This window comes from Seriola lalandi, unplaced genomic scaffold (genome assembly GCF_002814215.2).
Source record: "Seriola lalandi dorsalis isolate HSWRI2012SDOR001 ecotype SW California unplaced genomic scaffold, Sedor1 jcf7180002054850, whole genome shotgun sequence".
NCBI lineage: Eukaryota > Metazoa > Chordata > Actinopteri > Carangiformes > Carangidae > Seriola > Seriola lalandi.
This window is the reverse complement of record NW_019525403.1, coordinates 541,934-569,302: the sequence shown is the minus strand read 5'-3', so window position 1 is coordinate 569,302 and position 27,369 is coordinate 541,934. Positions and strand designations below refer to the sequence as shown.

The window sequence follows — 27,369 nt, the reverse complement described above, 5'->3', positions numbered from 1 at the left end:
TCTCGGACTACAAGCTCACTCATCTGTAAGACAAAGACTAAATCAACTTATTACTGAGATTTCACAAAGAGGAGCAGCACTGCAGAGGAGTTTGGTGGTCAGACATGTTTGAATTTAGATTAACACAAAGTGCAAAATCAGCAAATACTAAAACAGTCTGGGTTACGAACTGTAAGCTCCTTACAGCTGCAGTGCTGCAATTTACTGTATGTGCCTGCATATTCACTATACAGTCAATCTTTTCAACAGTTCATTTCTGTGTGACTCCCTTTAATTTACACTTAAGTTATTTAAGTATGAATGTGATGTTATATGTGGTAGCCCTCTGGCTTCTTTAGATGTGGCTCTTGGTTGCCACATCTTGCTTGTCTCTTGGTTCACATGAGCCCAATGCTCCCAGCCAACACCTTTCACTCTCTCCATGTGTTTTGTTTGGGTATTTTTTAAAAAATAGTTTTTCCTACCAGTGTTCACCAACTTCATTTCGCAGACATCCATTCACTTACCTTGACCTCACTGACATCCACATCTCATCTCTTTTTACATTTTAATGTATTTTTTCTTTTGTAAATAAACCAGTTGCCTCCTCTGCCTTTATTTGCCATGGCCCTTTGACATGAAATTACATTTAGTATTAACTTGAAATTTCCTTCATGTAAATGCTTTTTCTCAGGCTTTTTCACCTGGCCAAACAGCAGATTAATCCATAATGAAAATAATAGACAGTTGCAATCCTATATAAAATTGATTAAAATGACCTCCACTACAGTACTTTTACTTTATACTTTTAATTATTAAAAGAAGTTAGAGTTATAATTGCGGAGCATGACTTATGTGTATACCTTATTAGTTAAATCTACATTCTTTATATAGTAAAGGGTTTGGAAGATGGACTGTTTACCTTTCATAATGTAGGTAGTCTCTTCCTGAGTTAGCCTATTTATGGTCAATTCTTTAATCTTGAATTTAAATCTTAATTTAAACATCTAAGATAGCAATATCTTTTGTACTTTTATGTTGTTTCGATTCTTTTTATTTTGAATACTTTAAGTTCATTTAGCTAATAATACTTCTGTAATGAACATTTTCTATGCATGACTTTTCCGTGTAATAGAGGTTTTATAGTGTGATAATGAATCTAGATATATCCAGCCGTCCCTCATTCATTTAATAATGTTTATTGTTAACTTTGGCCGTGCAGAGGTTACTGTATGTGTAACTGTGCTCTGGATGAAAACGTGCATCACCTCTCCCATCTGCTGGCTGCTCCTGCTCGGCGCATGCGCACTGCGGCTCTCCATCATTTCCAATATCCCAGTGTAGGAGAACCAGCAGAGAGGCAAGAGAACTAATGGGTAGGCTTCTTATTCTTATTTTTCCTAAGGTCAGAAACGTACTGTTGCTCGCTCATTTCAATGTTTTAGCACCAGCACGCATTTGCAGGGATGCCCAGGTAAGAACGGACAGTTTACGATTTGATTTGACGCAGACAGAAACGTTAGTGCCTGAAAAGCGTCTCTCTCTCTTCTTCTTCTTCTCTCTCTCTCTCTCTCTGCGAACGCAACGGGTTTGCACGGCTGTTAGCTAGCATGCTAAGCTAACCCGTGCTAACTCGGCCTGGCCCTGGCCTTGCCTGGCCCCTTGGCTCGAAACCCCAACGCGGGCCTAGCTGCTTTTTACTTCGACAATTTGAGGTCGGAATCAGGACTGCGGGTCCTTAATGTGTGCGGCCGCAGTTACGGTTCGCAAATTAAATGCTAAAATGTTATTAGCGTACCCGAGCTCGCCCTCTAATTCATTTTCGTTACAACAAGCTAGCTGGCTAGCCAACTAACGGTAGCTAGACAGCTGACGCTTGGCATGCTAACCCCCAGCTAGTTCAGATGCTGTGTCCAATGCATCAAAAAGCCCAGTCAGACAGGACTGATATCGCTTGTTGACACGGTCACTTTTTAACGCGGAGGCCCGCAGGCGACGGAGCTTGAGCTGCACGTCTCGCCCGGTGATAAACTAAGCAACCTTTAGTGCCACACGGTTGTCCCTTAAACGTTAATAAAGCAACACTTGGCACAGTTGATAGACAGCCTGGCTAATGTTCACCAAGCTAATTAGCTATTATCTAACGTTCAGGCACCTATGGTTGCTTTGGTAATGTGCACAGTCTGGTTGTCATATTCTCCAGTTTTGGGGGAAAAAGTCTTGTCATCTAGCTAGCCAACTTGTGTAGCTGTCAACTTTGAAGGCTGCTGCAAATGCAATATGGCTAAATTACCCCTAAAGCTAGCCTTAGCCAACTCCATGGGGTTACAGCAAGATTTAAATGCTAGGTTGAGAATTAATGGCTTTAATCTAGCCAGTTACTCAAAGAGCAGTGGTAGCTAGCTTGTGATTCAGTGTGAGGAGACAAGAGTTATCAGATTTACCATTTTGGTGTTGCACAGTTTGTATCATATTCCTTTTTATCGTACCACAGACTGTAAATACTTTGTGTTACCTGTTCTCCACTCTTGCTTTATTTGACAACCTTTGACAGACCCTCTTCACTTTGCATTAAATGCATTTTTACAGATCTGATGACAAATGCACAGCTCTAGATGCAGATATAAATGCACAAATATATACTCAAATTCATGTTCAATAGTTGTCAGTGACAAAATTACATATGTGTCATATGTGACATATGTCCTGCGCAACCTTACAAGATAAGTCTCCAAAACACTATCCATATTCAGGGTGACAACAATAGCACCGCAAGCCTCTAATTTACCCCTGGTTGAACACAAATTGATATTTTTATGTTAAATAGCAGTTCAACAGATAAAAATCAAATGTGAATGAAAATCTGACCAAAATTTCTGATCTTGTTGTAACCTGCCTATCTATGTCAGCTAGCTCTAAATACAGGCCTTATCTGGATATACATAGCGTTGGATAAATTAACAAGACTTTAAATCTCATTAAAATTGGACTGCTCGGAGACACATTCAGGGTCAACACATTTTTATCCATGACTTTTAAGGTCATGGTGGACTGAGATTGTTGCTTTGATTTTACAGGTTTAGGAAATGCTGCCCTCTCACTGTTATCACTTTTAATCAGCTTTATTCATTTGGCACTCTGAAGAATTAAGGCTTCCCATTGGGGCAGAGCTAGGTGAGAATTTACTAAATCAAAATGCTGGTAAACTTTTGTCGTGTTCCTCAGCAGTCATTGTATGAAGGTTATTTTCTGAACTGCATCATGAGTCTGCGGGTGAAGTTGACCAGTTGCTGTACCAGCTAGTAAATAGTTTGTTTTCTTGGTGTGGTCATGATGAGTTAAGACAATTTGAAGTGATTTTTGGTCGGACAGACCTTCGTTACGGATAAAGTAAACACCAGACTTACAGCTCCTGTGATCACTACAGTAATAAAGCGCTGTTATGATGCAATAATTTCACTGTAAAATAACAAAAAATGCCAAATATCACAATGAGAACCACTTTAATGATACCAGATCATAAGAGAAGAAGAAATCTACTTCTTGACCATGTAATGAGATGCACACAAGCTACTTTGTCTGATCATATGCTTTATAATTTGGACATGAAAACATTTTCATTTACATAAACTGCCATCCTTAATGGACCGCAAATTCAGTTACTCAAGAACCTTTGGCTTCCACTTGTCATTTTGATGCGATTTCTTATCTAAAAATCTTTTTTCTTTCTTTGGCCGCATTGCTGTAACTCTCCAGCGCCTGTGTTTATCATGTCTTTTTCTGCATTAACTTTTTCCTCTTCGTCTTCCACACTGCTTGTATGAAGTTTGCAGCTGGATTGAGTCCAAAATGTGTTTAATTACCATCATTTTCAAGTCAATTTTGTGCCAAAGCTGGTTGTTTACCCCCAAAATATGTTCTCAGTGGTGCTGCATCTTTTTCTTAATGTAATGTTGGAGAAGAAAATGGGAAATGATTTTGATTTTTTTTTACTTTTCAACTTCCACCTCATCAGATACATCAGATTTATCTTCTAGGTGCCACAAAATGTATGACACACACCATTTTTGCAGTCTTGTCTCAAATCACAGACATCAGTGACTCTGCAGTGACGTTGTTGGGCTCCACATTACTCTCTTTTGTCATTTATTAAGGGCATTTCTCCCCAACATCGTTTGTGATGGAGGACAAAATGAGGACGGGGGTGGGGGGTGGGGACATTTTATTATAGGATTAAATTCAGGATCCACTTCCACATTTATTTCCGGGCCAAATTCTGAGCAAATCCTTTTTTCTCTCTCTTTTTGACACAGCCAGATCAATTGCTGATGTGATCAGGTGATTTAAAAAAAAGTCACACTGAAATAACAAGCACATGCATTCCCTCTGTCACAGGTATCTTCAGGCTTTAACACCAAATGCTACACAAGGACTGAAAACGTGTTCAACTACTGCACAATAATTGATGACATTTCAATATTTCCCTTCTTTATTTAGCAGTGATTGCACAGTGTCTTGAAATTATCATATCTCCTCTAATTGCTGTTATGCCTTCTTGGCACCTAACCTAACTCATAAATGATCCACAAGTGCGTATTGCGTTAGTGATGTGGACTCATCAAGCTTTAAAAAGAATGTGTCTGTTGATCATGTATGTCCCTTTCTGTATGATGTGTCTTCAAAATTTCAATTGGTAATAATTCTGAAGATGTGTTAAGTTCACTTTAAGGATTGTTGGACTTAAGCCTTCTATAGATAGTCAAAATGTCTTTATTGTTTTCAACCTGCTCTTGCCAATGTCCTGGACGTACTGATCTGCATATGAAATGCACTTAACAGCAGTATACTACTTCATTACAAAACCTTTAACATACCTGCTCATTGTCTCTTGAAAAGCTGCAGTGGAGCTCTGCATGCGACTTGTTTAATCTTTGTAGCAAATTGTAAAGGAACAGACTGCCAGTTAATCAAGTTTCATATTGCTGGTGCCACACAATTAACGCACAATTTGCATGATATTTGATGCCTTGTGGCCTGATGAGGCTTGAATATGTCAGCTTTAGATCAGCCAAAAAGTCCACAAGCCATAGATTCTCAAGTTCACCAATAGCCAGGGTATTTGTTGTATTGTGTCCAAGTCCAATTTTATTGATAAAGAGGATATATGCATTTAATTTGAAGAGAGACCGATGGCATAGCTTTTGATTTATAGTTTCAGCGTTGGAGTTCACACATTGATGGAACCCCTGCAGCACTTGACAGGTTTATCGTACATGATCATGCCATGTTGTGCTTTAGTTATATTTTTCATTCACTTTGCAATATGGAGCTATGGTGGGCTATGCATCAAACTGGAGTTACTTCTCGGTTGCTTGCACTCATCTTCTTTCATGACTGAATAGATGAATACTCCAGTGTCGTCACTGTGTTTACATTCTTCCTTTTACTGAGATTGTGAGCGGCAGTCATGGTGAGCAGAGGGTTTTCACTTTTGTAGGTTTGTGGGACTGAAACTTATATTTTGTTTGGCATCAGAAACTTGCATGAGCATCCCAAGCTTGCAAATCACAGTTCTGGTGTCCCCCATGTGGTATCTCCTGAATATGTAGTTACATCTTTGAGGATGTGCATCAACTACGATCCCTTTTACGTATGTAGGCAAATCTATGTTGTAACCTGTTAATGCACAACTAAAAATACAGTTTTAGCTGGTCTACCTTCATAGCTGCAAGCTGCAAAGCAACCAAACAAAGCCTAGGCTGTCTTAAATGAAAAAAAAATCCACCTTAAGATGTTTCCAGTGCAGGAATAATTGAATTCACGCTGCATTTCTGGTAGATTTTTGTGTCCACATTGTCCTGAGTTTGACCACCCCTCTGCTCCTCTGTCTGTCCTCCTTGCGCCTGTTTGTCTCATTGCTGTGAACAGTAAATGTGAAAAGGGCAAAAGCGCAATCTTAAAAAAAGATCAGCCTGCTATAAAAGGTTGGAGATTAGTAAGTACCGTATGTAATTTGGACACGGTAATTGTTGAGTCATGAGTCAGGAAATGGCGTGGAGAGATGAGCAGAAAAATAGTAAAAGTTGAGCTTTAATTCATGCTTTCACATTAGCACAGTGGCACATTCAGGGAGTAAAGGGTTTACCAAAGGTTGTGATGTAGAAATGTTGTACCTCACTCCCCTCTCTACCATCCTTCATCTTTTTCTTGCTGATACAACCAAAAAAAAGACAAAATAACAAATAGAAATCTTAAAGATAGAGATGAGATATTTGTCACAGCCACAGACATCCAACGCTGCACTAAGCACTTGTTGGGAAAATAATTAGTTTGTTCCTCTAGTGTGAACACAACAATAGAAATTATTTTTTCTCTGTTACCTCTGCATGTTCCAAACATGGAGTTGTGGGAAATGAGATTTTAATGATGTGGTGATTTCTCACATAGGACTAACACACCTCCTGAGATGAAGAGGTGTGACTGATGCAGCTGCGTATTTCCAGATGAACAGTATACGTATAACTGCTGCTTCATTTTACTGTGCCACGGTGAGCAGTACCCCCCTCGCCTCTCTTCCTCTGGTGGTGGTGTCGCTGGGTTTGGTCTCAGCAGCTCACAGGGCAGTTATGAGTCAGCAGCACTGGCGGCTGAGAGGAGGCTTTACATGGATCTCCATCACTCACTGAATTCATCCTGATTTACCAGCTTTGATAGGCTTCTACTGAAATCATTTTCTGAGAGAGGGAAACTGCCAGTAATAACGTTTTTTTTTGTCATCTTTTCATTAGACAACATTTCTATACGACAGTCATAGTGTGTAACAAGTTTTATTGTAAACCTGCAATATATTTATAAAAAGATATAAGAGGGGATATCCTGAGCAGATCTGTAGAATTGCGATTTGGGACTAATCAAGGCATTTTCTGAGACCTGTTGGTCAAGTCCTTTTCCAGTTTCAGTTCTTAGTTTATTGTAAAATAAACACTCTAAGAATTGTGAGCACCTGAACTGCAGAGTACCAACGACAAACAGACACCAGGCGAAGGGCTGAATTAATATCTGCACCAGACGTGTCTTTTTTAAATTGGATTTTATATACTTCTACCTGTCCAACACACTGGATTGGTATCAGGTCTTCTACTGACCTTATTAAAATGATTGGATATCAGCTGAGATCCATATAGTTATGGGATGGGGTTCCATGGCATTTTATAGAATGAATCCTGTTCCAAATCTGCTTTTCGAATCCTTTTTTGTCGTTTGTTTGGTTCTTACTTTAACATGTTGGATGATAAATAAACAAAGGATTTGCATTTCTCCCACAAATATTAGATTCTTAAGTTTCATTGACTCGGACACGTTCAAGCCAGTCTGCCATGTTTGCTGTAAACAACAGCGTCGCTGAGTTATTGTGCGTTTATATATTTTGGTCTTTTATTTTTTCTTTACCAATGCCTATAGTGTCAGACAGAGGGTGCAAATGCAAAATTCAATAAGTGATTGATAGGCTGCAAAGCTTAACAAATCCAGGTATTTTTATCAATTTGCAACTGGATCCAAAATGGAACTGGCTGTTGGCACCCATCCCTACACACAGTTGACCCTGGCACTACAAAACTGAGTCTGTGGCTCCTTGTGACTATGATGTATAATGACATTGATGAAAAAGATAAATTTTATGTGAATTGGTCTTATCATGATAGATATATAGATCACGTCTATCATAATAGATGATCTTCTTAATCAGGTCATTATTGGAGCAGATACTGGAATAGTGGATCCTATCTGTAGGAAAGCATAAATGTCATATACAATACAGCATTAAAGGACTTGGATTATAATTAAGACAAGAAAACCTAATTATAACATCCTAGAAGATATAAAAATTTTAAAATTATACTTGAAATTGCAATATTGTCAATTTTGACAGGCTGAATTTTTTTTTTTTAAATTTATTTATTTATTTTTTACATGCTTTTGCATTTGAAAGCCAACCTGTGTTATAGACCATCCAGGAAAAAAATCCTCATGATCAGGGCAACTAATCAACTAACAATTATTTTCATTATTGATTAATCTGCCAATCGGTTCTGTTTTTTTTTTTTTGCAGCTCTGCATATTTCCGACCACACCTTTAACACTATTTTAACATTAGTAGCCTATAACAAAAGGTTTTATTTAAAATAAAAGGACATCTTTCATAGGAATAATGCTGGCCTCGTTGTGTGGAGTGGCAGTACAAGCAGCTAAGCAGTGGCTTGATTCAGTCAAGTCAATGTAATTATCAGAATGTGTGGTGGCCAGCAAAAGATTGACCAGTATCAAGACTAGATAACAAAGGGGTTTCATTTTTATTGAGTCTAAAGGTTGCCATCTTGGTCACTGTGGTGAAATGGAAATAATTGATTGTAAATGAAAAGCAGATTAAATTATGGATTTAACATTCTTGTTCTGCCCTCACAGGAACCATGGGAATACCACTACCCAACTGCGTTTGGGAACCAATATGTTGAACATATTCTACTTGTCTGACGGTATTCTGGGCGGCAGAAGACAAATGGTGAAAAACTAGTAATAAAGGACTTCCCCGTGAAAGCACAGTGCACACCAAATCCTCATCCTCTCCTTTTCAGCCAGCATCTTCCTGGGTCGGATGGCTCTGAACGACAAGATGCAGTAATGGAAGTCTACGTGCAATTCAGCACTGTAGCCATGAAGCAGCTCAAAGGGTAGGGTTTGCCGTGAGCTTGCCTCACCCTACCCGACCACCCACTCATCCACCACCCCATTCAACTCCACCTGAGAGGGGAGTCCGACGTTGAAGCATAATCCTGCATCCCTACCCATCTCCTCAACCCTCCCTCCACCACCTCCACCAAGGCTTTGGAAGACGAACATGACGTGCATTGCGAAGACACTGGTTGATGTCTGATATATATACCTCTGAGGTGTCGAGCGTAAAACCAGTGGCGCAATGAATGGCGGAAAGGACTGTGAGGCGGGAGATGAGAGGCAGGCCGTCCCTGTCCAGGTCCCCATTGGCTGGCAGCGCAAGGCGGAGCACAGCAGAGGGGTCATATACATAAGGTAAGAAGAATTCATCCATCAGAGGTCGGACACCAGACAAGTGTGCTACTTGAGACAAATCTATCAGGGGAGATAAATTTCAAAACACTGTTCACTGTTCTGAACAGAAGGTCACCATAATTTTGTCAGTTCTGGGCACTTACCCCAGTAAAACAAACTTCGTAGCACGAGCATTGTCCTTCATAATTTGAAGTTGAAGAGAAAAGAAAATTGCAAAACTGATTTTAAATATCTAAAAAACTATTATGGACTCACACTACACTACACTACACTGGACTCATTTTGATTGTTAGATTGTTCAAATTTCTTCAAGAGTATGATATGGCTGAAATGAACAATGATTATTTTCAAGTTATGATTTGGTCCACAAAATGTCATTTGACCAAGAAAATTAGGAAATCAGACAGAATTTTGACAAATTGTTTGGCAGTACTGAATCTGAATATGGTCATGCCAACAATGCTCATTGCATTAAATGTAATTTAAAATGTTTGAAGTTTTGCTCCATCTTCACATCTTCAGAATGCTCACTTTGTACCAAACAACAGTCCAAAATTCAACAATAGTCCATTTACATTGTTATAAAACAGAGAGCAGAAGCAAATCCTCACATCTGAGAAGCCAGAACTACATTGTCACATAATAACAACGTAAAATATTTTAAATTAACTGTTTCATCACCAGTGTGGCCAATAACTGATGAGTTCAATAGTACAAATTTCATTGCTCTGATATATTTATGGTAAACGTCAGCTTTTGGTGTCCATTCCTTTCAAATCAAAGAGCACCAATAGGTTTGTTAACTTGCTACACATGGATAAAGTTTTTCTAATTGATTGGCTCTGCAGGAGCTGGACAGAAACATGGTGGCTGTGCTTTTGATGCCATTGCTCACTGTGAGGAGTCATGGTTACTCTGTACTGCTGTCATCACAGTATGCCGTCCCTCAACAGGTCAATGGCAACCCACATGTTTTCTCAAGACGCGAAAATACATTTTGGTAAATTTTGGATGTGGTTGACAAATTTCACAAACCCATTGGCTCCTTAAAGAAACCGAATTTGACTAATGAGTTGGACCCTGTGACAGTCACTGTGTCATGTAGACTGGAAGTTGGTGTCCTTCCCGATATATGAACACTAGCACGTGTATTTACCAGCCACAATGAACTAAAGCAGTTGGCTGGTGTCAGGTTTATTTTGGGTGTTGGAAAGAATCCTGTCTACTTCTGTGACCGTGGCCTGATACTGTCACCACACACTTGTATTTGCTCATATTCTTAACATTTAAAATGTGCGTTTGCTTCAGGGATGTGCAGCTACAGATCCTCACAGCAGATATTTTCACAGCAGCTGCGACTGATGATTCAGTCACTGGTTGTTTTGTCAACTCATCACATTGTTTTTCATTTCTCATGGGTTCTTTCCTGCAGCTGTGACCTCCCGATCACTTTCCTAATTTTTATCTTTAGTCTTTCAATAGTTTTACCCTGATTGGGCAAAAAGAAGAAACCCCAGATTTGTCTATTATGTGGAAACCATAATGACACACAGTGGAGTCCAAAAGTCTGAGACCACTTTCTCATTCACTTGCATGGGAAAGGAAAAACGGTTGGAGAAGTTGAGGGATAATTTTCTTGCTGTATCAAAATCAAATTAAATAAGGTTTATTTATTTAGCACATTTAAAACAACAGGGTTCAACCAAAGGGACAAATAATATACAATGTATGAATAACAATGAATGGCACTGACTGATGTCCAAGCTGAGAGTTAGATTAACTACTGGCTGCCTCCGTATTTAAACATTCATTAGTGCTAGTGATGAAGAGTGATGAATTGATCTTCTGATGAACTGGACGAGTTTGGACTTTTTATTCAAAATGCTGTTCAGTCACTGTTGTCCACTGCCAATATGGTACAGACGTCTTCTCCTTCACAGATACTGAAAATGTTTTTAATTCATATGGATAACTGTGTAATTTCATGGTTGCAGGCCTGTAAACATGCTACGCCTGTCAGTGGAGCATCAATGGTTTGTTTTCTTCTTGTGAGTCAGGAATGAAATTGTGGTGGGAGCACACATAATGCACACTATTTCACATAAAAATGTTCAGTTAAATGCAAAATATTATAGATTATCAGGAACGTCACTTCAGAAATATTTCATGATATTCAACAACCTATTTCAAACAACGCAAATAAGTGCTGCCACATGTGATATCATCGGAGCATTTGTGCTCTGGAGCTACACCAGCTGAAGTCTGCCCTCGGCCTTATGTTGTTTTCTATGTGCAGTCCCAGCGGCTCAGTGCTGTCCAGCTTGGAGCAGGTGAAGACCTACCTGCTGACAGATGGAACCTGCAAATGCGGCCTGGAGTGCCCACTCATCCTCCACAAGGTAATGTTTTGTTTTTTTGATTTTACAGCTGCCTTTTGAACTTGACTCCAGAATACAATGTAATTAAAGATGAAGGTGGAGGTCACAATCTGCACATGAAATTAAGATGCTGTTGTCCAAAAAATTCCAGCTCAACGAGGCCCCCAAATGGATTAAAAACAATCGTATCTAAATGTGCATGAGCAGGTGGCCTTTGTGTATGTGACATGTTGGTCATTGTTTTTATAACAAGCTTTATTAATCATCTGTTCACTGGAGGGTAACAGTGACAGAAAAAGGGAACGATGTTAACCCCACATCATTTTGAGTGTGCATTAGCAGACTGTGTCGAGCAGGATTTTGGTTTAGTTTGTGGGGTCATGTGTCTGATCCAGTTCCTGCTTTTTCAGGTCTTTACAGTCACATTGTAAGAAGAATATTTTAGTTCTTTAGTACATTTTCTCATATTTACTCTTGGAGGAGAAGTAAAGGTCAGTGAAGATACTGCATGATTGCTTGCGCAGGGGTTTTTGGCCACTCTGTCGTATTGTGCCGACTACGTTTCATACCTTTTTAACACAGATGGGAAAACATTTAATTTAACATTCCATAAGCCTTTTGCAATTTTAAGGTTTGTTAATTTTGATATTTAATTTATTTTGCAGGAATTAAATGCCACTTGACTGTTGCATTTAGTAATTGCTTGTAAAAAAAAAAAAAAAATTGACTGACATCCAGGGCAGATGTGATGATGTTGGTGATCAAGAAATACAGTATGTACTTGCTCAAAGTCACAGAGAATGAGTGTTAGCTATATGGTTCTTTAAACTACATGATATTTTAATTCAGAGCAGACAATCAGCTGTTGACGTGTCTTGCCCTCAAGATAGAACACATTACGTATTTGACATTCATGACTGCAGCAGGGAAGGAGGGAAGGAGATGGAGAAGGAAGTAAACATGTCTGTGAGGAGGAAATTGTGTCACTCTAGTCAAACCAAGGTGAAAACAACTTCTGACAGGCTATTGTTAAAGTGGGGCTTTTGTTTGTGTGGAAATGGTCTTTTGAGTATCAAAAAGTCACCGCTGTCAGCTTGAAAGGTGGCTGTAAAAATTTTGGACTTTTGTCCTTCACGGAGCCTGGTGGATGAGGTCCGCTTGAGTTAATGTCTGTTTCAATGAATTCCAATAGTGACCAGTTTTCACGGTGGAAAAAAAAGTATTAAAATGTCCATAGAAAGCTCTCAAACCACTTCCTGAAGCATAATCCACTTCTCCGCTGCCGTTTCATACGCTCAGGACGTTTGAAATAAATTCACACTGACCACTTCCGCTGATCTCTGTGAACGACCAATCTACAAATGTCGGGGTGCTCTGAAGCATCCACTGTATCACATTACATGGAGTAATCCGACCGATTATCCTTCTTGAAGCTAAATTTGTCCCCAACACACCCTGTCTGTCCAATCAGGCTGATATCCTCTCATCTATGAAAACGTTGGCTTCTCTGCTCTATTATTGATGTTTTAATTAAGCAAATATAAACCCCACCAATCCTTAAACATTCTCCTCCTTACACTCCTCTACATGCTCCTTAGAGTGTCGGCCGACCAAGAATGGTGATTAAAAACATTTCCAAACATCAATTTGATGTTATGGTTGTTATGGTTCATTTCTCGCTGTATATGTGACGCTTTCTGTGACACTGACATGAAAACGTAAGATTTGATTCTCTGCTGCTCTGAGACATAAAGTGTGTGTACAATTCTTAGCTAACACCTGGCTGTAATTGACATGATATTCAAGGGTGAGCTGCTGCATATTGACATGGCACCATGAAGTCGTCAGCATCCCTGTAAGTCCTCGGATTAGCCACAAACCCATGATAATCAGCTTACTGTTATCTTTGATTTCATGATCACTGGATATCCCACCTTTCACTTGAATAAATTATGATTGTCCCAAAAGTCTTGTGTACCACTTGCACTCTCAAAAAGAAGCGTAACAATTTTATCCAACTGAATCCATCCATCTGTATGTATTTTGACCATCTGAGTGGATCATTTAAACAGGTATCTTCATATATGATTGGAGATTTTGACTTCTGGAAACCATGAATTGAAGAGTTTGGTGCATTGAAATGAAGTCATGGATCTGAAAAACATAATTGGACTATGGTCACTTTTCTTTTACCCTGTAGAAATCTAATTTAAAACATCAAGAAAGAATGAAACATGAAGATATTGCAAGATTTGTATGAGCATCACCGTTCTGACTGATTGGTCAGATGCCATGAATTATAGTCTGGTCTTTTCATTCATCTGGCTCGGAGTACATGACAACAGTAGTACATAGTACCCAAAACAAATGCAAAGAAAACAATGACATTGTAACCGTGAATTTATTGTTAATGCATTTTCAGGTGTTCAACTTCGACCCAGGGGCAGCGGTCAAGCAGAGGACAGCGGAGGATGTGAAAGCAGATGAAGACGTCACCAAACTCTGCATTCACAAGAGGAAGCTTCTGGCCGTAGCCACGCTGCACAAGAGCATGGAGACGCACCCACCTCTGACACTGACCAGTCCAGGGGGAGGTACGAGCACATATAAATAACAGTTGTTTCATCTCAAGAATCAATGTTTTCATTTGATGGCCTGCCTCAGACACACCAAGTAAAACATGAAGAGGTAAGCCGGTGGCTTGTGTTCCTATCTGCAGTAACTTAGTATGTGTTTCTGCTGAATGAAACACCAGCAACCAGCCAAATGTAGGTGGATAAATGTTTTATTTCTTCTCAGTTGTCATTTTTATGGGTTGCCAGCCACTGTGGCCACTATACATAATGGCTTTTCTGACATTTTGTCCAAGGTGTTTGTATGGATTTAACTCAAATGTGCTTTGTTTGGCAGGTACAACATCTGTGGTTGCTGCGCACTCCATGACTCAACGAGCAATAAGGACTAAACCCCACGATGTTCCGCCCAATGCTGTTGTTCCCGACTGCAAGAGTCCTTTCAAGATGATGATGGCAGCTGGACAACAGCAGCAGAGGCTGTATCCACCCCAGGAGATGGGTGGAGCCCAGCAGTCCGAGATCTACTCTGGGTATACGAGGCCACAGAGGTTGGGCAGTGTGGAGCCAGGCCCCAAATCCCCTTACAGGGCTGGGTATGGAGGCATGCTGAGCCCACCTCCCTCCAGTGCTAAGCTGTATGGAGATGGCTCACAGTCTCCCAGTGCAGACACTCTGGGCAGCCCTGAGGGGTTCCCAAGGACCAATCCTTGTGGTTTTCCTGGAGCTGGCAGTCCCGGCTCAGCCTCCATCCATGGGAATACTAGGACGCCTCTCTCCCCACCCAGCGTGATGCTCCATGGCTCCCCTGCGGGCCAGCCATCCTGTGCCATGACAGGGAGGACTAGCACGCCCCTCTCCCCGACGGCCACTGCCAAAAGCCCTGTCATGAACATGAACATGCCACGGGGGAACTTCCCCCCTGGTGTGGATATGCCCCGTGCAGCATTTCACCATAAAACACAGCCCCCTGTGCACCCCGTGCCGCCCCCTCCATCCATACCACCCTCCTGTGCCCTTCAGAAAAGGCAGTTGACCTCTGAAAAAGATCCCTTGGGCATCCTGGACCCCATCCCCAGCAAACCAGTCAGCCAGCCCCCCACCAACGCCCCAAACCCCTCCAACTTCCAGCCTAACATCCACTCTCAGGTACCAATGATGAATGTAAACATACCCCCTCCCGCCATTGTTCCCTTGCCAAGCAACTTACCTTTACCCACAGTGAAGCCTGGGCCTGTGGGGCATGGTGGCCATGTTCAGAGGACTCAACAGGGTGGTCCAGCTTCCTCCATGTCCCCCTCCCCTGTCACTTCCCCTGTTCACATGGCCGGGCCTGCCCTTGGGAGAGTTGAGGCCTCCCCTCATCGCTCACGCTCATCCTCCACCTCCTCTGATCATGGGAACTTTGCAATGCCCTCTGGGCACCAGGGCCCATGTGGCACCATGAAGGTTCCTCCTCGTTCCCCCAGGTCAGCTATGGGATCTCCCAGGCCAGCCATGCCCTCCAGCCCCTCCACCAACAAAACAGACCCACTCCACCAGTACAAAGACTCCCAGCTGCTGCCCGGGATGGGAAACTCGATTGGCACCCAGCAGCACGGCAACCCCATGTACTCACCCACCTCGTCCTCCTCGTCATCCTCTTCTCTGGTGACCCCCAGCACTTCCCAGAAGGGCCACCCAGGACTCCTGGGGATGCCCCTCAACCAGATCCTCAGCCAACAGAATGCCGCCTCCTTCCCCGCCAGCAGTCTCTTGTCAGCTGCAGCCAAAGCACAGCTAGCAAATCAAAACAAACTCAGCGCTGCTGGCAACAGCACTGCTGGCATGACTGGTGGTGGAGTTGGTATGGCAGGCATGGGGGCAGGTGGCGGAGGTAATGGTGGGGGTGGTGGGCATCCTGGCCCTATGAGTGGCCCTCGAGGCATGGAGGGACACAGCACTTTAAACCCCATGCTCCCGCCAAACTCCACCATGCTGCTCAACACTCCTGAGGGCCAGAGTGGTCGGGCAGCTCTTAGAGACAAGCTCATGGCCCAGCAGAGGGACCCCATGCGCAAACGGAAGCAGTCGTCAGGCAGCGCAGCTGTAAACCATGACAACAGTAACAACATGGTCTACAACATGCTTAACAAATCAGGCATGGGAGGACCCCACATGCCAGGGCCCAGTGCGACTGAGCAGCTGCGAAAAGTGGGCCGACTTGGAAACCTTCCCCCAAACACCTCCATGGCCCAGCTTCTCCAGTCCATGAGCTGCCAGAGCTCACACAACCTGGCTGGGAACAGCCATCGTCCAGGTCTTAGCCCTGGTCCAGGGCAGGGTCCTCAAGGAGCTGCACAGCTGCACTACAACGACAGCACAGGCATAGTCCCTGGTGGCCCTCAGCAGAGCCTCCTTGCCCAGCAGAGGCTGCGGGGTCCAGGAGATGCCATGCAGCACTGCCAGAACATGGACACGTCTGGGGGCCATCTGGGTTCTCGTCCAGGCCAGTTCCCTGACATGATGGCCCCAATGCAGGCTTCCTCCATGAGTAACTGTGGGCCTATGGGGCCAGGCGGTGGACCGGTGGGCCCTGATGGCATGCCACTGGGACGCCCCAACACAAACCCCCCACCGCTATCCCATTCTGGACCTCATCCATCACAACAGAACCTCCTTCACAGTATGGGGCGGACTAACATGGTGGTGATGTCACATGGAGGTGGTGATGGAAGCTGTACACAGACTATTTCTGATACAGGTGAGACAGCAGCACTACAGTACCTCAGGTCTGCTAATTGGGCTGAAAATGCTGTTGCTAAACTCAGCATTAGTCATCTTACCAAATTGATCAGGGTTAATAGGATCTTAATTTTAAGCAAAATGGACAAAACATTCAATTTAAAATACATTTTATAGTACCAGTAGTATCTTTTTAGTCTTGATGGTTGAATTGTATCTAGATTTATCAAATGTTGGAATTGCAGTGTATGACATCAGACACTAAAAGTCAGATTGTTAAGGATAATATTTATGAACACTTATTTTAACCGTGTGTTACATCTACTCTGGTAGATTTAAATACTTAACAGCAACTTTGATAATCCCAGTTGCCCCAGTAATAGAAATAATCAGAAGAATTATGGTTGGTTTGGTGACATTTCGTAGAGACTGGCCATCCTCTGGCTGGAGGATGGTGTTGATGTCCCCGTCTTTTCTTTGTGATAAGTCACTGGTTGGATAAAGATGCGGTTTCTATGGTTATGGGTGACCCAAAACCAGGATTTAGGTGATAGGCCCTGAGCCTGGACAGTTTGGCTCCTCCAGTATCTTTGAGCTAATGAGCAGGCCCCTCATCTTTGGAAGCTCAGCTAATTGTCAGTCAGCCAGTGTTTCCCTTTGTTTTATTTGTATGCTAGCATCAGTCAATGGTGTAAGAAGATGGAAATGGGATCTGCATCACGCTTTAAGGGAAGCAGCCCAGATAGAGCGCTCTTAAGAGCTTCTCCCAGCTAGCTGGTCGCTATAGTAACGATGGACCCTGAATAGAGACCAGAGTGAAGCCTTTGATGAGGGTTTTGGCCTGTGTGTGATTGAATGACTGTGTGTGCATGTCTACTTGTGTTTTACAGTGTGTGTTCTTCTGTTTTATTTGTGTGCATATGAATAACTTTGTGTGTGACTATGTTTTTTTTTTTTTGTGTGTGTGTGTGCGTGTGTGTGTGTGTGTGTGTGTCTGTTTACGCACATTCATGTTAGTGTTTGATTTAAAAGCACTGAAAAGACCTAGATCGTATTTTTTTTTTTCCTTCCCTGTGTGCTGTGTGGCTTGGCTATGAGTTTATGTATTCATCATGCATCTGTGTGTCCTCATATGGTTTATAATGGAGATAACACCAAGGTCTGCTGCAGGCCACCTGTTCTTATCACCAGGTGCCTTGTTATTCTGTATTTCTCCTAAGTCAGGTCATTGAAATTCAGGTGGTCTGGTGTGGGTCAGGAGGTAGAGCATGGCGGTTGTTGCCAGTGGAGGTGGGAATGGGAGAAAAAAGTCACTGCAAATTGTAGTTTTGACATTTACATTTTTGATATCATCATAGTGACTCCAGCAACAATCATTTTAATCATCATATCTGAGGTTTGTAGTTTTCTGCATTTGATGCCTAAAGCGCTGGGAGTAAACCTATTCCATATCCTCATTTATTAGGAAGAAAATGTGACATAAAACAAAAAAAAAACCAAGAAAAATGATGACACACCTGTTAAAGCAGCACTTGCCTACTTCATTTCAAGCTATGGCCTTATTTTGGATTTCATAAGTTAAAAAATGAAACAAAGATTTATGTGTCTAAAGTTGTTTGTAAATACAGCCATGGCAGTGTTATATTTCTCATCATAACTGAACCAACATGCAGGCACGTCTGACTCAACACCATATGGGGTTCGACTCTGAGGAGGAAGAGAGACAACCTGTTGTGTCCTCCTGTTGCTTATGTCATGCCTGTTTTTATTATTTAGGGTTATGTCGCCAATCTATTAGCTAATCTATTTTTCTGCGTTTTTTTTCTCTTTGCAGTATATACAACCATGTGTATTCTGTTCCATCAGTTAATTTTTTTAGTCACATATCAAGTGAAATGCCAAACATCTGCCGCATACGTCCTGTGAAAACCTCCCACTTGTCTCCTTTTTATAAACATTATATGCTAAATACTTTGACTTTTTGGGAGATCAAAGCGGTTGCAGAATATCATTAACTATATTATCACAAACATGTTGGATAGATTTCTTACCTCATTTTCAAAAACATAACCCTGCATAGACCCTGTCTTGTCTGCTGCTCATACTCTGTTATTTATATTGTATTTATTACTGCCAGTAGCCGATACCAGCCTCTACTGGTGCCATATATGTGCTCATTCATGTACACCTTTGTGTCATGGTTGTAAAACAGGTGATACAAACATTTAGGGGATCTAGTCAGTAAAACATTACTCTGCAATCCCTCTAGTGGTCCAAAACTAATTGGTGCTTCTTCCTTTCTTTTTTCTTTTTTCTAAATAAATAAATAAAACATTAAGAATCTCATAGATGACCAATACAGCAAATTAAATCAACTCAGCTCCTGAAGAAGGTTAAGTCAGCTGTGCAGGGTCCCTGGTGACAAAACACATAAGCAATCAGAGGCTCTTGGGATGAAAGAATATTTTGTCACCAAATGGCAGATGTTATGCTGGTGAGTAGCTCTGTAGATTTCCCAGTACTTGAAGCTAATTTGGATGACATGTTAGGGATCTTAAGAGCGCTGAAAGCTCTTTGAAAGTGTCCTAGTCAGTGCCTTCTTAGCATTAGCCTCTAAGCATCTGTTTCTAGACAGCTAGCAAGCTTTGAACAACCCCCCCTCCTCTCCTGCCATCAACAAATACTCCAAAGTTCATTGTAAACCCCCCCAGACCTCCTGCCACCCAGCTGACTGCCCCCCCATCCCCCAGCAGGCGAAAATCACACCACCCGACCCTCGTAACCCCCCTCCTCCACCCACCCAACTCCCCCAACAAGCTTCCTGGCAGCAGACAGCACCACCAATCATCACCCGGTAGCCATGGCAACCTCCCTCGGCAACAGCCGTCACTATATCATAGCAGTAGCGGAGGATGTGGGGAGGAAGGGGGAAGGGGTTGGCCGAGTCGTGGCTCTCAGCGTTAGAGGGGAGGGAGAGGGGAAGAAAGACGAGAAGAGAAAAAAAAAATGGAGAACACACACAGCTGCCCTTCAGCTACGTAGCATCGCACCAGCTGCTCCAGTCGCCACTTGTCCACACACACACACACACACACACACACACACACACACCATTAGGCCTTAGAGATTTTGTATCTGCTTCAGCTTTGTCTGTATAACATTGCTGCTGGGTTTTCTCTCCATTCATTGATACATTTGTGGCCTTGATATATATTGTTCATGTTGTGTTTTTGTGTGTTTTGCTAACAAGTCAGTCTGTACCAGAAATCTAGCAGCATGTCTATCTGTTAGTTGTGGGTGCAACAGATTGAACAGATTGTTAATGTGCAACTCATGATCATATTCTGGTCTGAAAAGGTATAAATTCCACCCAACTGCTCAGCAGATAATAGTAGACGTACTTCATTGACTACTAGCACTAGAAAAAAGTACTATGGCACCAGAGTCTTTAAATTGTGTCTCTGAAAAATCTTTTTGCATCATATGCACACTCAGCGATGTAAATCCTTTCAAAAACCTGTGTGAAAAGTGTTTACCAAAGTTTGAATGTATTTGGGCGACCTATGATTAGGAATAAGTAATTTTGTATTTTCATACAAGTAAAACAAAACAAACTCATTCTCATCTTGTGGGAAACCATGGATTCGAGTCATTCAAAGCATAAGTTTCTTGCAGCAATGGATCATAGACAGTCTCATCGCTGTCCTACTTTGATTTTGAATTGGTTTATTGACAAAGAATAATTGTTTTTGGAATTCTAGGTGTAGTCATACCAAATAGATATAGTGCATGTCAGACCTTCCTCTGTGCAGTTTCAGTACTTTCAGGTACAGGGGACACTGACAGCTTTTTTCTTTGCTCTCTGATGTCAGCTTCACTGTTTTAAAGGTGCAGAGGTGCAGCAGTGACATCCTTTTGACTTGTATGTCCCAATGGTTTTGCAGGAAACCCGTCATCCCTTGGCTGTGGTGTGGGAGGCCTGCAGCCACATGTCAGCACTGGCGCAGGTCAGATGTACCAGCAGCAGATCCACCAGGGCATGCAGCAGGGGGTGGCCTCCCACCCAGCCTACCAGGGCCAGCAGCACTTTCCTGACAACCCACCCTACACAGACAGCAACATTGCCAACGCTGGCTCCATGGCCTGCCTCTACCAGAACTACCAGGTGGGATGATGAGTTGGCTTTTAATCTCTGTAGCTTTCCAGATAGTTTCATAAAAGCATTTTTCATAATGTTGTGACCTTGATATTGTGTCCACAGCAGGGGATGTTGCCTCACTCACAGTTTGGGGAGGGGCAACAGCCCCAGGGAGAGGGGCTTCCAGCGGGTACACCTGGCTCTGACAGGGGCCCCGGTGGAGGTCCGGAGTCGGTGGATGCCATCTACAGAGCTGTTGTGGACGCCGCCAGCAAGGGCATGCATGTTACCATAACCACCACAGTGAGCGGGACCACACAGGCGAGTCCGGTACCTGCCCTCAGCGCCATGAGTGCCTTCACTGCCTCCATAGGGGAGCCTGTCAACCTCCCCCAAGCAGTTAGTGCAGTCCTGCACGGGCACCAGGAAGGGGAGGCGTTACCCCAGCAGACCAGGCCGAGGCAGGTGAGGCCAGGACGGGGTCAGAAGAACATGGATCCAGGGAAAAGCACTCCAGATGGCCCTGACGCCAATGACTACTTCCGTTCTCCTGGCCGTGGGACTCCCAGGGGGCAATGGGACGGGGAGACGCAGCATGGGGGAGGTTTCGATGCTCTCAGCAACAACAGCGCCTGGGGAGGTGAGGAGTTTCTGGAGTGTTCTACCCAGGTGAGGAGTAGCCCTTGCATGGAGCGACCCGCCAGCTTAGCTCCCGCCCCACCCTGCCCCACTGAGGGGTCCAACGATCATGGCCTGGCCATGGCCCATGATAAGGCCTTTCTCGACGAGGGCTACCGCTTCACCAACTGCAGCCGGACACCTGCGAACTACAAGGAGCGTCTGGAGCAGACAGTCGAACGCTGCGCCCATATCAACGGTGCCACCCCACACTTTAACACTCGGGGTTACGGAGAAGTCCTGGGCCCCCCACGGCAGGAGCTGACAGGGGACGACCAGTCACCCAGTTCCTCCACTAGCCTGGAGGGTCCCCTGGCCACAGCCAAAGACTACAGCCACTACAACGGCCATTTCAACGGTATGGCGCCCAGCCCCTCGGACACAAAGAGCCTGAGCAGCGAGGAGGACCTGCGGCAGCCAGACTCTCCCTCCTCAGAGCTGCTCCACTACCGGTCCAGGACCTTCAACATGGGAGAGCTGGTCTGGGGCCAGCTGAAGGGCTTTCCATCCTGGCCTGCCAAGCTGGCCGGGGACGAACAAGTGCACAGCGCTGCTATGCAGTTGCGGGAGCAGGCCAAGGTGAGAAACCAGTCTGTGACCACCTGTCTTATCATTTTACCAGCCAATCTGAAATTTCTGACTAAATAAGACTAACGGCAGATTTCAGTGGCTGGTGCACTTTACAAACTTAGCAGCCAGAAATGTTTCCTATAAATTCATATTAAAAGTTCTGTAGAGTCTTGGATTACAGCAAGTTATTTTCCACTGTAAGATGGTTGCTTGCCAGAAAGTCAAGATGAGAGAATATGTTGTATTTGACTGTAACCAATTTTTCCTCAGATGGAAATTTATTGCAACTCTGAAAAGTCAGAAGGAAACAAGAGATATTTTGTCCACTGGCCACAGAGTCCAACATCCTCTAAACACCATTTTAACTGCCAAATTCTAACTTCAGAACAGAAAAGGTTTGACTTACGACTGTGAAATTAAGTGGTAGACGTGACAAACTGATGACAGTCTAAATTCAGCATCATTTTGGTTGGTAGGAAATTCTCATTCTGCTGCTGAACAGTCTTGACTGTACTCAGATGTTTTCTCTGCTTTTCATACAGGTAGAGCCAGAGAAGCTAAAAACACTAACTCACGACCTGGAGGCACTTGACCGAGCCGCCAAAAGAGGCCTGAAGTAAGTAAAACTACACATTTTATCCTGAATGTCAGATCTGATAATCAGCCAGACCGATAATCAGTCCCATCTATTCCTTACATGTTTGCTCTTGTGTTTTTGGTTTTGGAAATGTAAATAATGTAAAATGTCCAACAGACCGGGGAAACTGAATAATCACTTGGAAGCTGCTATCCACGAAGCCATGAGCGAGCTGGATAAGATGTCAGGCACAGTGAGTATTTACACCTTTGTTGATCTCACAGAGAGACCGTTTTATTCCTCATGAAGGATAGCTCTCTCTCCCCTGTCCAGCCTTCACCATCATGTTTCTCTCTGCCATCAGATCCCGTCGAGAGATCGTCAGGTGAAGCTCCCCAAGCCTAAGAGGAGGAAAATATCCAGATAACATTGAATGTGTCGGCCCAAGAACGTCCTCAAAGCCTTCGGAGACTTTGTCCGTTCAGCCTTGATGCGATCTGAGCTCTCTAACAGGTGCTACACATGGACTTTCAGTGGTACATCTTTGTTCCATATCGACTTGACTTAATGACTGACCACAGAAGGTGCTGGAAATTCCAATCACCAATACAGTTTTAACTGTAGAAGACAAAAAAAAAGAAAAAATTGAGAAAAACATCAAAAATGGTTGCAATTTGTCTACAGCTCACTGAATTAACTATTTTTTTCTAGTATAAGATAGTAAAATAAACAAAAAAAGCTACAAGCATTACCTTACATATTTAAGAAAAATAGACAGTCCAAATATTTCTGATACATTTTCAATATGTATATAGATAATCCTGAAATTTCATGCTATTAAGAAATGTATGTAAATATTGTACAATGTCATGTACAAGCGTACCTAATGCACATTTTATCTTTTATTGTACAAAACAAAGCAGAAGAAGTGTACCAATGTCTTGGTTTCTATTCAGAAATGCGGTTGCATACGGCCGCATGCATAGGATAAATAAGAATACAGCCTAAAGCTTTTATATGATGAACTGTAAGACGTGCTTTTTTTGTTTTTGTTTTTTTGTTTTTTTGTTTCTTTTTGTTTTTTGGTTTGTTTTTTTAAATGTAAGGGAACAGCAGTGGAACAGGCACGAGTATATGAGTTCTCCATTACGATAGCCACTTCACACCAGTTAAGTGTTCATTTGTATTGGGTAAAAAAAAAAAAAAAGATAAAAAACAGAATGAACTTTACCAGCTGAAAGTGTTCAATGTTCCCCTGAGCAGGGTGGGAAACGACCAGAGGCCGGACGAGTATTGGTAAATCTTCATCTGCTCCACCAGGCACATTGACAGGAAAAACAACATATTGGGAGATCCAGTTTTGTGCTTAAAAAAAAAAAAGAGTCTGGTTGGCAGGTTGGCAGGTGAATTTTTTGGGTTACCTGACGTTTTTAGAAGGAAAAATCCACCTTCAGGCAGTTTTACATTTTGTGTTGTTGTTTGAGTTTTCGGAGTTTTGTTAAAATTATTTCCAAGATTTTCCAGAACAATTTCCTACAACTCACAGTGGTTGGGTTAAATCGATTACTTGATTAGTCGATCGAATATCTAGAGGTTTTGGCGCGTTGGGTGAAAAAAGATGAAAGCTGAAGGCTTGGCTCTGAGATGTTGGCATTTCATCGACTAAACAACAAATCGATTCATCAAAACAATATTCTGCGGGTTAATCAATAGGTAAAATAAACACCAGCTGCAGCGTCACCTGATGGCTACCCAGCAAGCTGAAATGTAGCTGTTTCTATCAGTATGTTGGTTACCTGGTTACCGTGAAGATGCGTATATGTGCAGCAGGTCAGTGCTCTGATTTCTCCCCTGCTGCTTCCTGAGAGGTTGTGGCAGGAAATTGACTTTGGGAGGGACTTTTAGGAGGAATCCAGCTGTGGCAATCCCGTTTCTCTAATCTCATACTCTGGTTAGTGAAACCAGGTTTGTCGTTTACATGGCGTTCAAGAAATCGGCTCAATAGGGGAAAGCTGGCTGTAAACTGGTGCAGAAATTGGCATCTGTGCCTCGTCTATGATGGATTTCTTCTTTTTATTATTGAACACTACAAATTGATGTTTTTAAAAGAAGGCCCCACTTACTGTTGATGTTTGAGGTCACAGAGACTTCTGTAGCTGGAAATGTTTCCCTTGGCTTCATCTTCTGGCCAGTTATCTGTGGGAAGAAGTAAAACTCCAAACTGAAGTGCAACATAAAATCACCACTAACAGTGGAGCTGGATGGATTTTTCCTTCACCTACGACCAAGAATCACAGTCTGCATTGATGAATTATTTCATTTGGATGTTGTGATCATGTTCTAGTGCTTGTTTGTACAGTGATTTTTTTTTTTTTTTTTTTTTTTTCATGACTGTAGATTTGCCACATCTATAGCTTTAGGTAGAGGAACTGAGCTCAGAGGCAGAGTCTAGATTATCAAACAGTAACACTAACATGCTTTTCAGGAGCAGTGAAAGCATTTCTCGCATTTAGGGGCCTTGTGTTTTTATTTTGTTTTATTGTTTTTTTTGTTGGTTTGTTTGTTTGTTTTGCTTATTGATGTAAATTATTTATGTACAGTACTCCATATTTATTTTAAGCTTTACAAATATGCTAGATGGCAATAATACTACCAAGAGTTGAGAACTCAAGCCTTATATGTGTATATGTATGTTTTGTTTTTTTTTGTTGGTTTTTTTAAACAAGTGAATAGATCATGTATTCATAGTCCATTACAAAGGTCTTTTCCCTTTTTATTTAAGAAGTGAGCATCACAGATAACACTTTTTTACCATGAGGCTTTCTGAGCTACTTGTTTTTGTTACAGACTGTGTCATGGATTTCTTAGTTGAAGAAAATAACCACACTATTTATGAATATGCACGTGTGAAAAGGCAGATGGCGTTTATGTTGGTAACAAATGCAGTTTTAACACTAAAAAACTATCATGAAAGTTTCAAGCCGGAAAGCAGAATCCTCACCATGATAATCGACCGTGAACTCACACATACACACACAAACACACACACACAGGTGCTCCTCCTGATCAAAATCAACCAACAACCTGAAATCACTACAGAATTATCAAGTGCAATATACCAATCGATGGCAAAGATCAACCGTTTAGAAACACTGCATCTCTGATTGTTTGAAACCTTTTCTTTTGTACACACCTTCAACAACTCGGACTGTAATTTGTTGCCTGTTTTCAAAATGTCGGCATCTCCTCTGACGTGTAATCTGTTACCCTTTTCTTTTTCAGATGTCCTGACCTAAGAGCCATGAAGTAGTAATTTATTCGTAGCTTTACCTTTACACACACGCCACACTCGTTACGGCCAACAGCACATTTAATTCTACTAAGGTAAACAAAATATCTGATGCATCCAAATATCATATTACTAAAAAGCCGTTACTTGAACCAAATAGTACACTACTTCACACAGACGAATATTACTCTCAAATTTCAGTAGTTTTCAAATGTAACCATTGAGAAATATCCAAATAAACCAGGAGCTTCAAAGTCAAACTATGAATTACAGCCAAGTAAGCAATTTCAACAGTTCTAACTTTATTCGTGTGTTCACACTTTGAAGAACGTTAAAGTCATTTGTACTGTATTTTCTGATGAGATCTCTGACTTATTTCAAAGTATTTTTGACCTTTTTTTGTCATGTGCACACTGAAAAAAACTCAAGGACTTTTTTGAAAAAGCTCAGTTTCTGTCCTGGATTTGTAGCAACAAAGCCCGGTAACATCAAGAAAATGTCAGTATTCATTGATGAATATCAGACATCGGTGTTAGCTCAACCCAGTGTGGTTATTTTCCATTTTTGATCATGGAAATTCTAAATTTCTAAGTCAAATTTTATAGTCTGACGTCTATGCTTTTCAAAGTGTCCCAGTTTTTTCAGTGTGCGCACTTTTAAGGAACCTCAGAGTTGAGTTTTACTGTAAACTGTGGCAAGGAAATCCTCCGGCCTTTTTCAAAATGTGACATTCGGTGTCGAGAACACATGAGCTCTTTCGGTAAAGTTCATTCTGCCTCTCTTCCCCCGTTTTTTTTGTGCAATGACATGCAGGAACCTGGTCTCGTGTTGGGAACCCATGTGTTATGGATCTGTTTTATCAGTTTCATGTTATTTGTGGTCAAGAGTTCAAAGCATTTTTGTGTTTCAGATGGTCTGTGCAGTCTATTTTTTCCTCCTCCAGCCTGTGACTGTGTGTGTGTGAGGGTGATTATTATTTTTATTTTATTTTATTTTTTCTGGTGAACTTGTTTCTGCTCTTTGAATCTCATTTCCCTCTTCCACCCTTTCCTTGTCAGTATTTTATTTTTTCAACTTGTAATTAAGTATATATTTTCTCACTAATATATATACTTTACAAAAAATAGACTTGCGTGAAGTATGATGTGCACTTGATTGCTCTTGTTTATTTTTCTTTTTGCATTAATGTGGGCTAGGGATAGTTTGTCAGAGTCCATTATTTTGAGATTGTTTGGACTTTTTTTAATGGTTTGATGTAAGCAGCATTTTTTTGTAAATATTGTGAAACATTACAGGTCATGCAGTGATGTAACATTTTGAACAATGTTGCACAGATGTTTAAGATATTAAAAACATGGTCACTCTTACTTGAATAA

At 42.0% G+C, this 27,369-nt stretch overlaps 2 protein-coding genes across 2 annotated transcripts in view; one reads left to right on the top strand and one right to left on the bottom strand.

Annotated features, from left to right (window-relative positions):
* The window catches only part of orc4 (origin recognition complex, subunit 4), an 8,023-nt gene extending 6,495 nt beyond the window's left edge, over positions 1-1,528 (bottom strand). The window contains exon 1 of the mRNA XM_087179505.1: positions 1,248-1,528. Coding sequence (XP_087035631.1) covers positions 1,248-1,304 — 57 coding nt within the window. The 5' untranslated portion in view covers positions 1,305-1,528. The remainder of the gene's footprint in view (positions 1-1,247) is intronic.
* mbd5 (methyl-CpG binding domain protein 5) lies at positions 1,305-27,369 on the top strand. Its single transcript, XM_023427021.2, has 10 exons — positions 1,305-1,355; positions 8,443-9,066; positions 11,363-11,465; positions 13,867-14,038; positions 14,355-16,760; positions 20,686-20,906; positions 21,003-22,136; positions 22,670-22,743; positions 22,882-22,957; positions 23,069-27,369. Exons 2-10 carry the CDS (start codon positions 8,954-8,956, stop codon positions 23,129-23,131), a joined length of 4,362 nt encoding a protein of 1,453 aa, XP_023282789.1. The 5' UTR covers positions 1,305-1,355; positions 8,443-8,953; the 3' UTR covers positions 23,132-27,369.

Coding starts and splice junctions, on each gene's coding strand:
- mbd5 (XM_023427021.2), top strand. CDS start 8,954: ATGAATGGCGGAAAGGACTGTGAGGCGGGAGATGAGAGGCAGGCCGTC. Junction 14,039..14,354: donor ACTGACCAGTCCAGGGGGAG/GTACGAGCACAT, acceptor TTTGTTTGGCAG/GTACAACATCTGTGGTTGCT. Junction 22,958..23,068: donor TGGATAAGATGTCAGGCACA/GTGAGTATTTAC, acceptor CTCTGCCATCAG/ATCCCGTCGAGAGATCGTCA.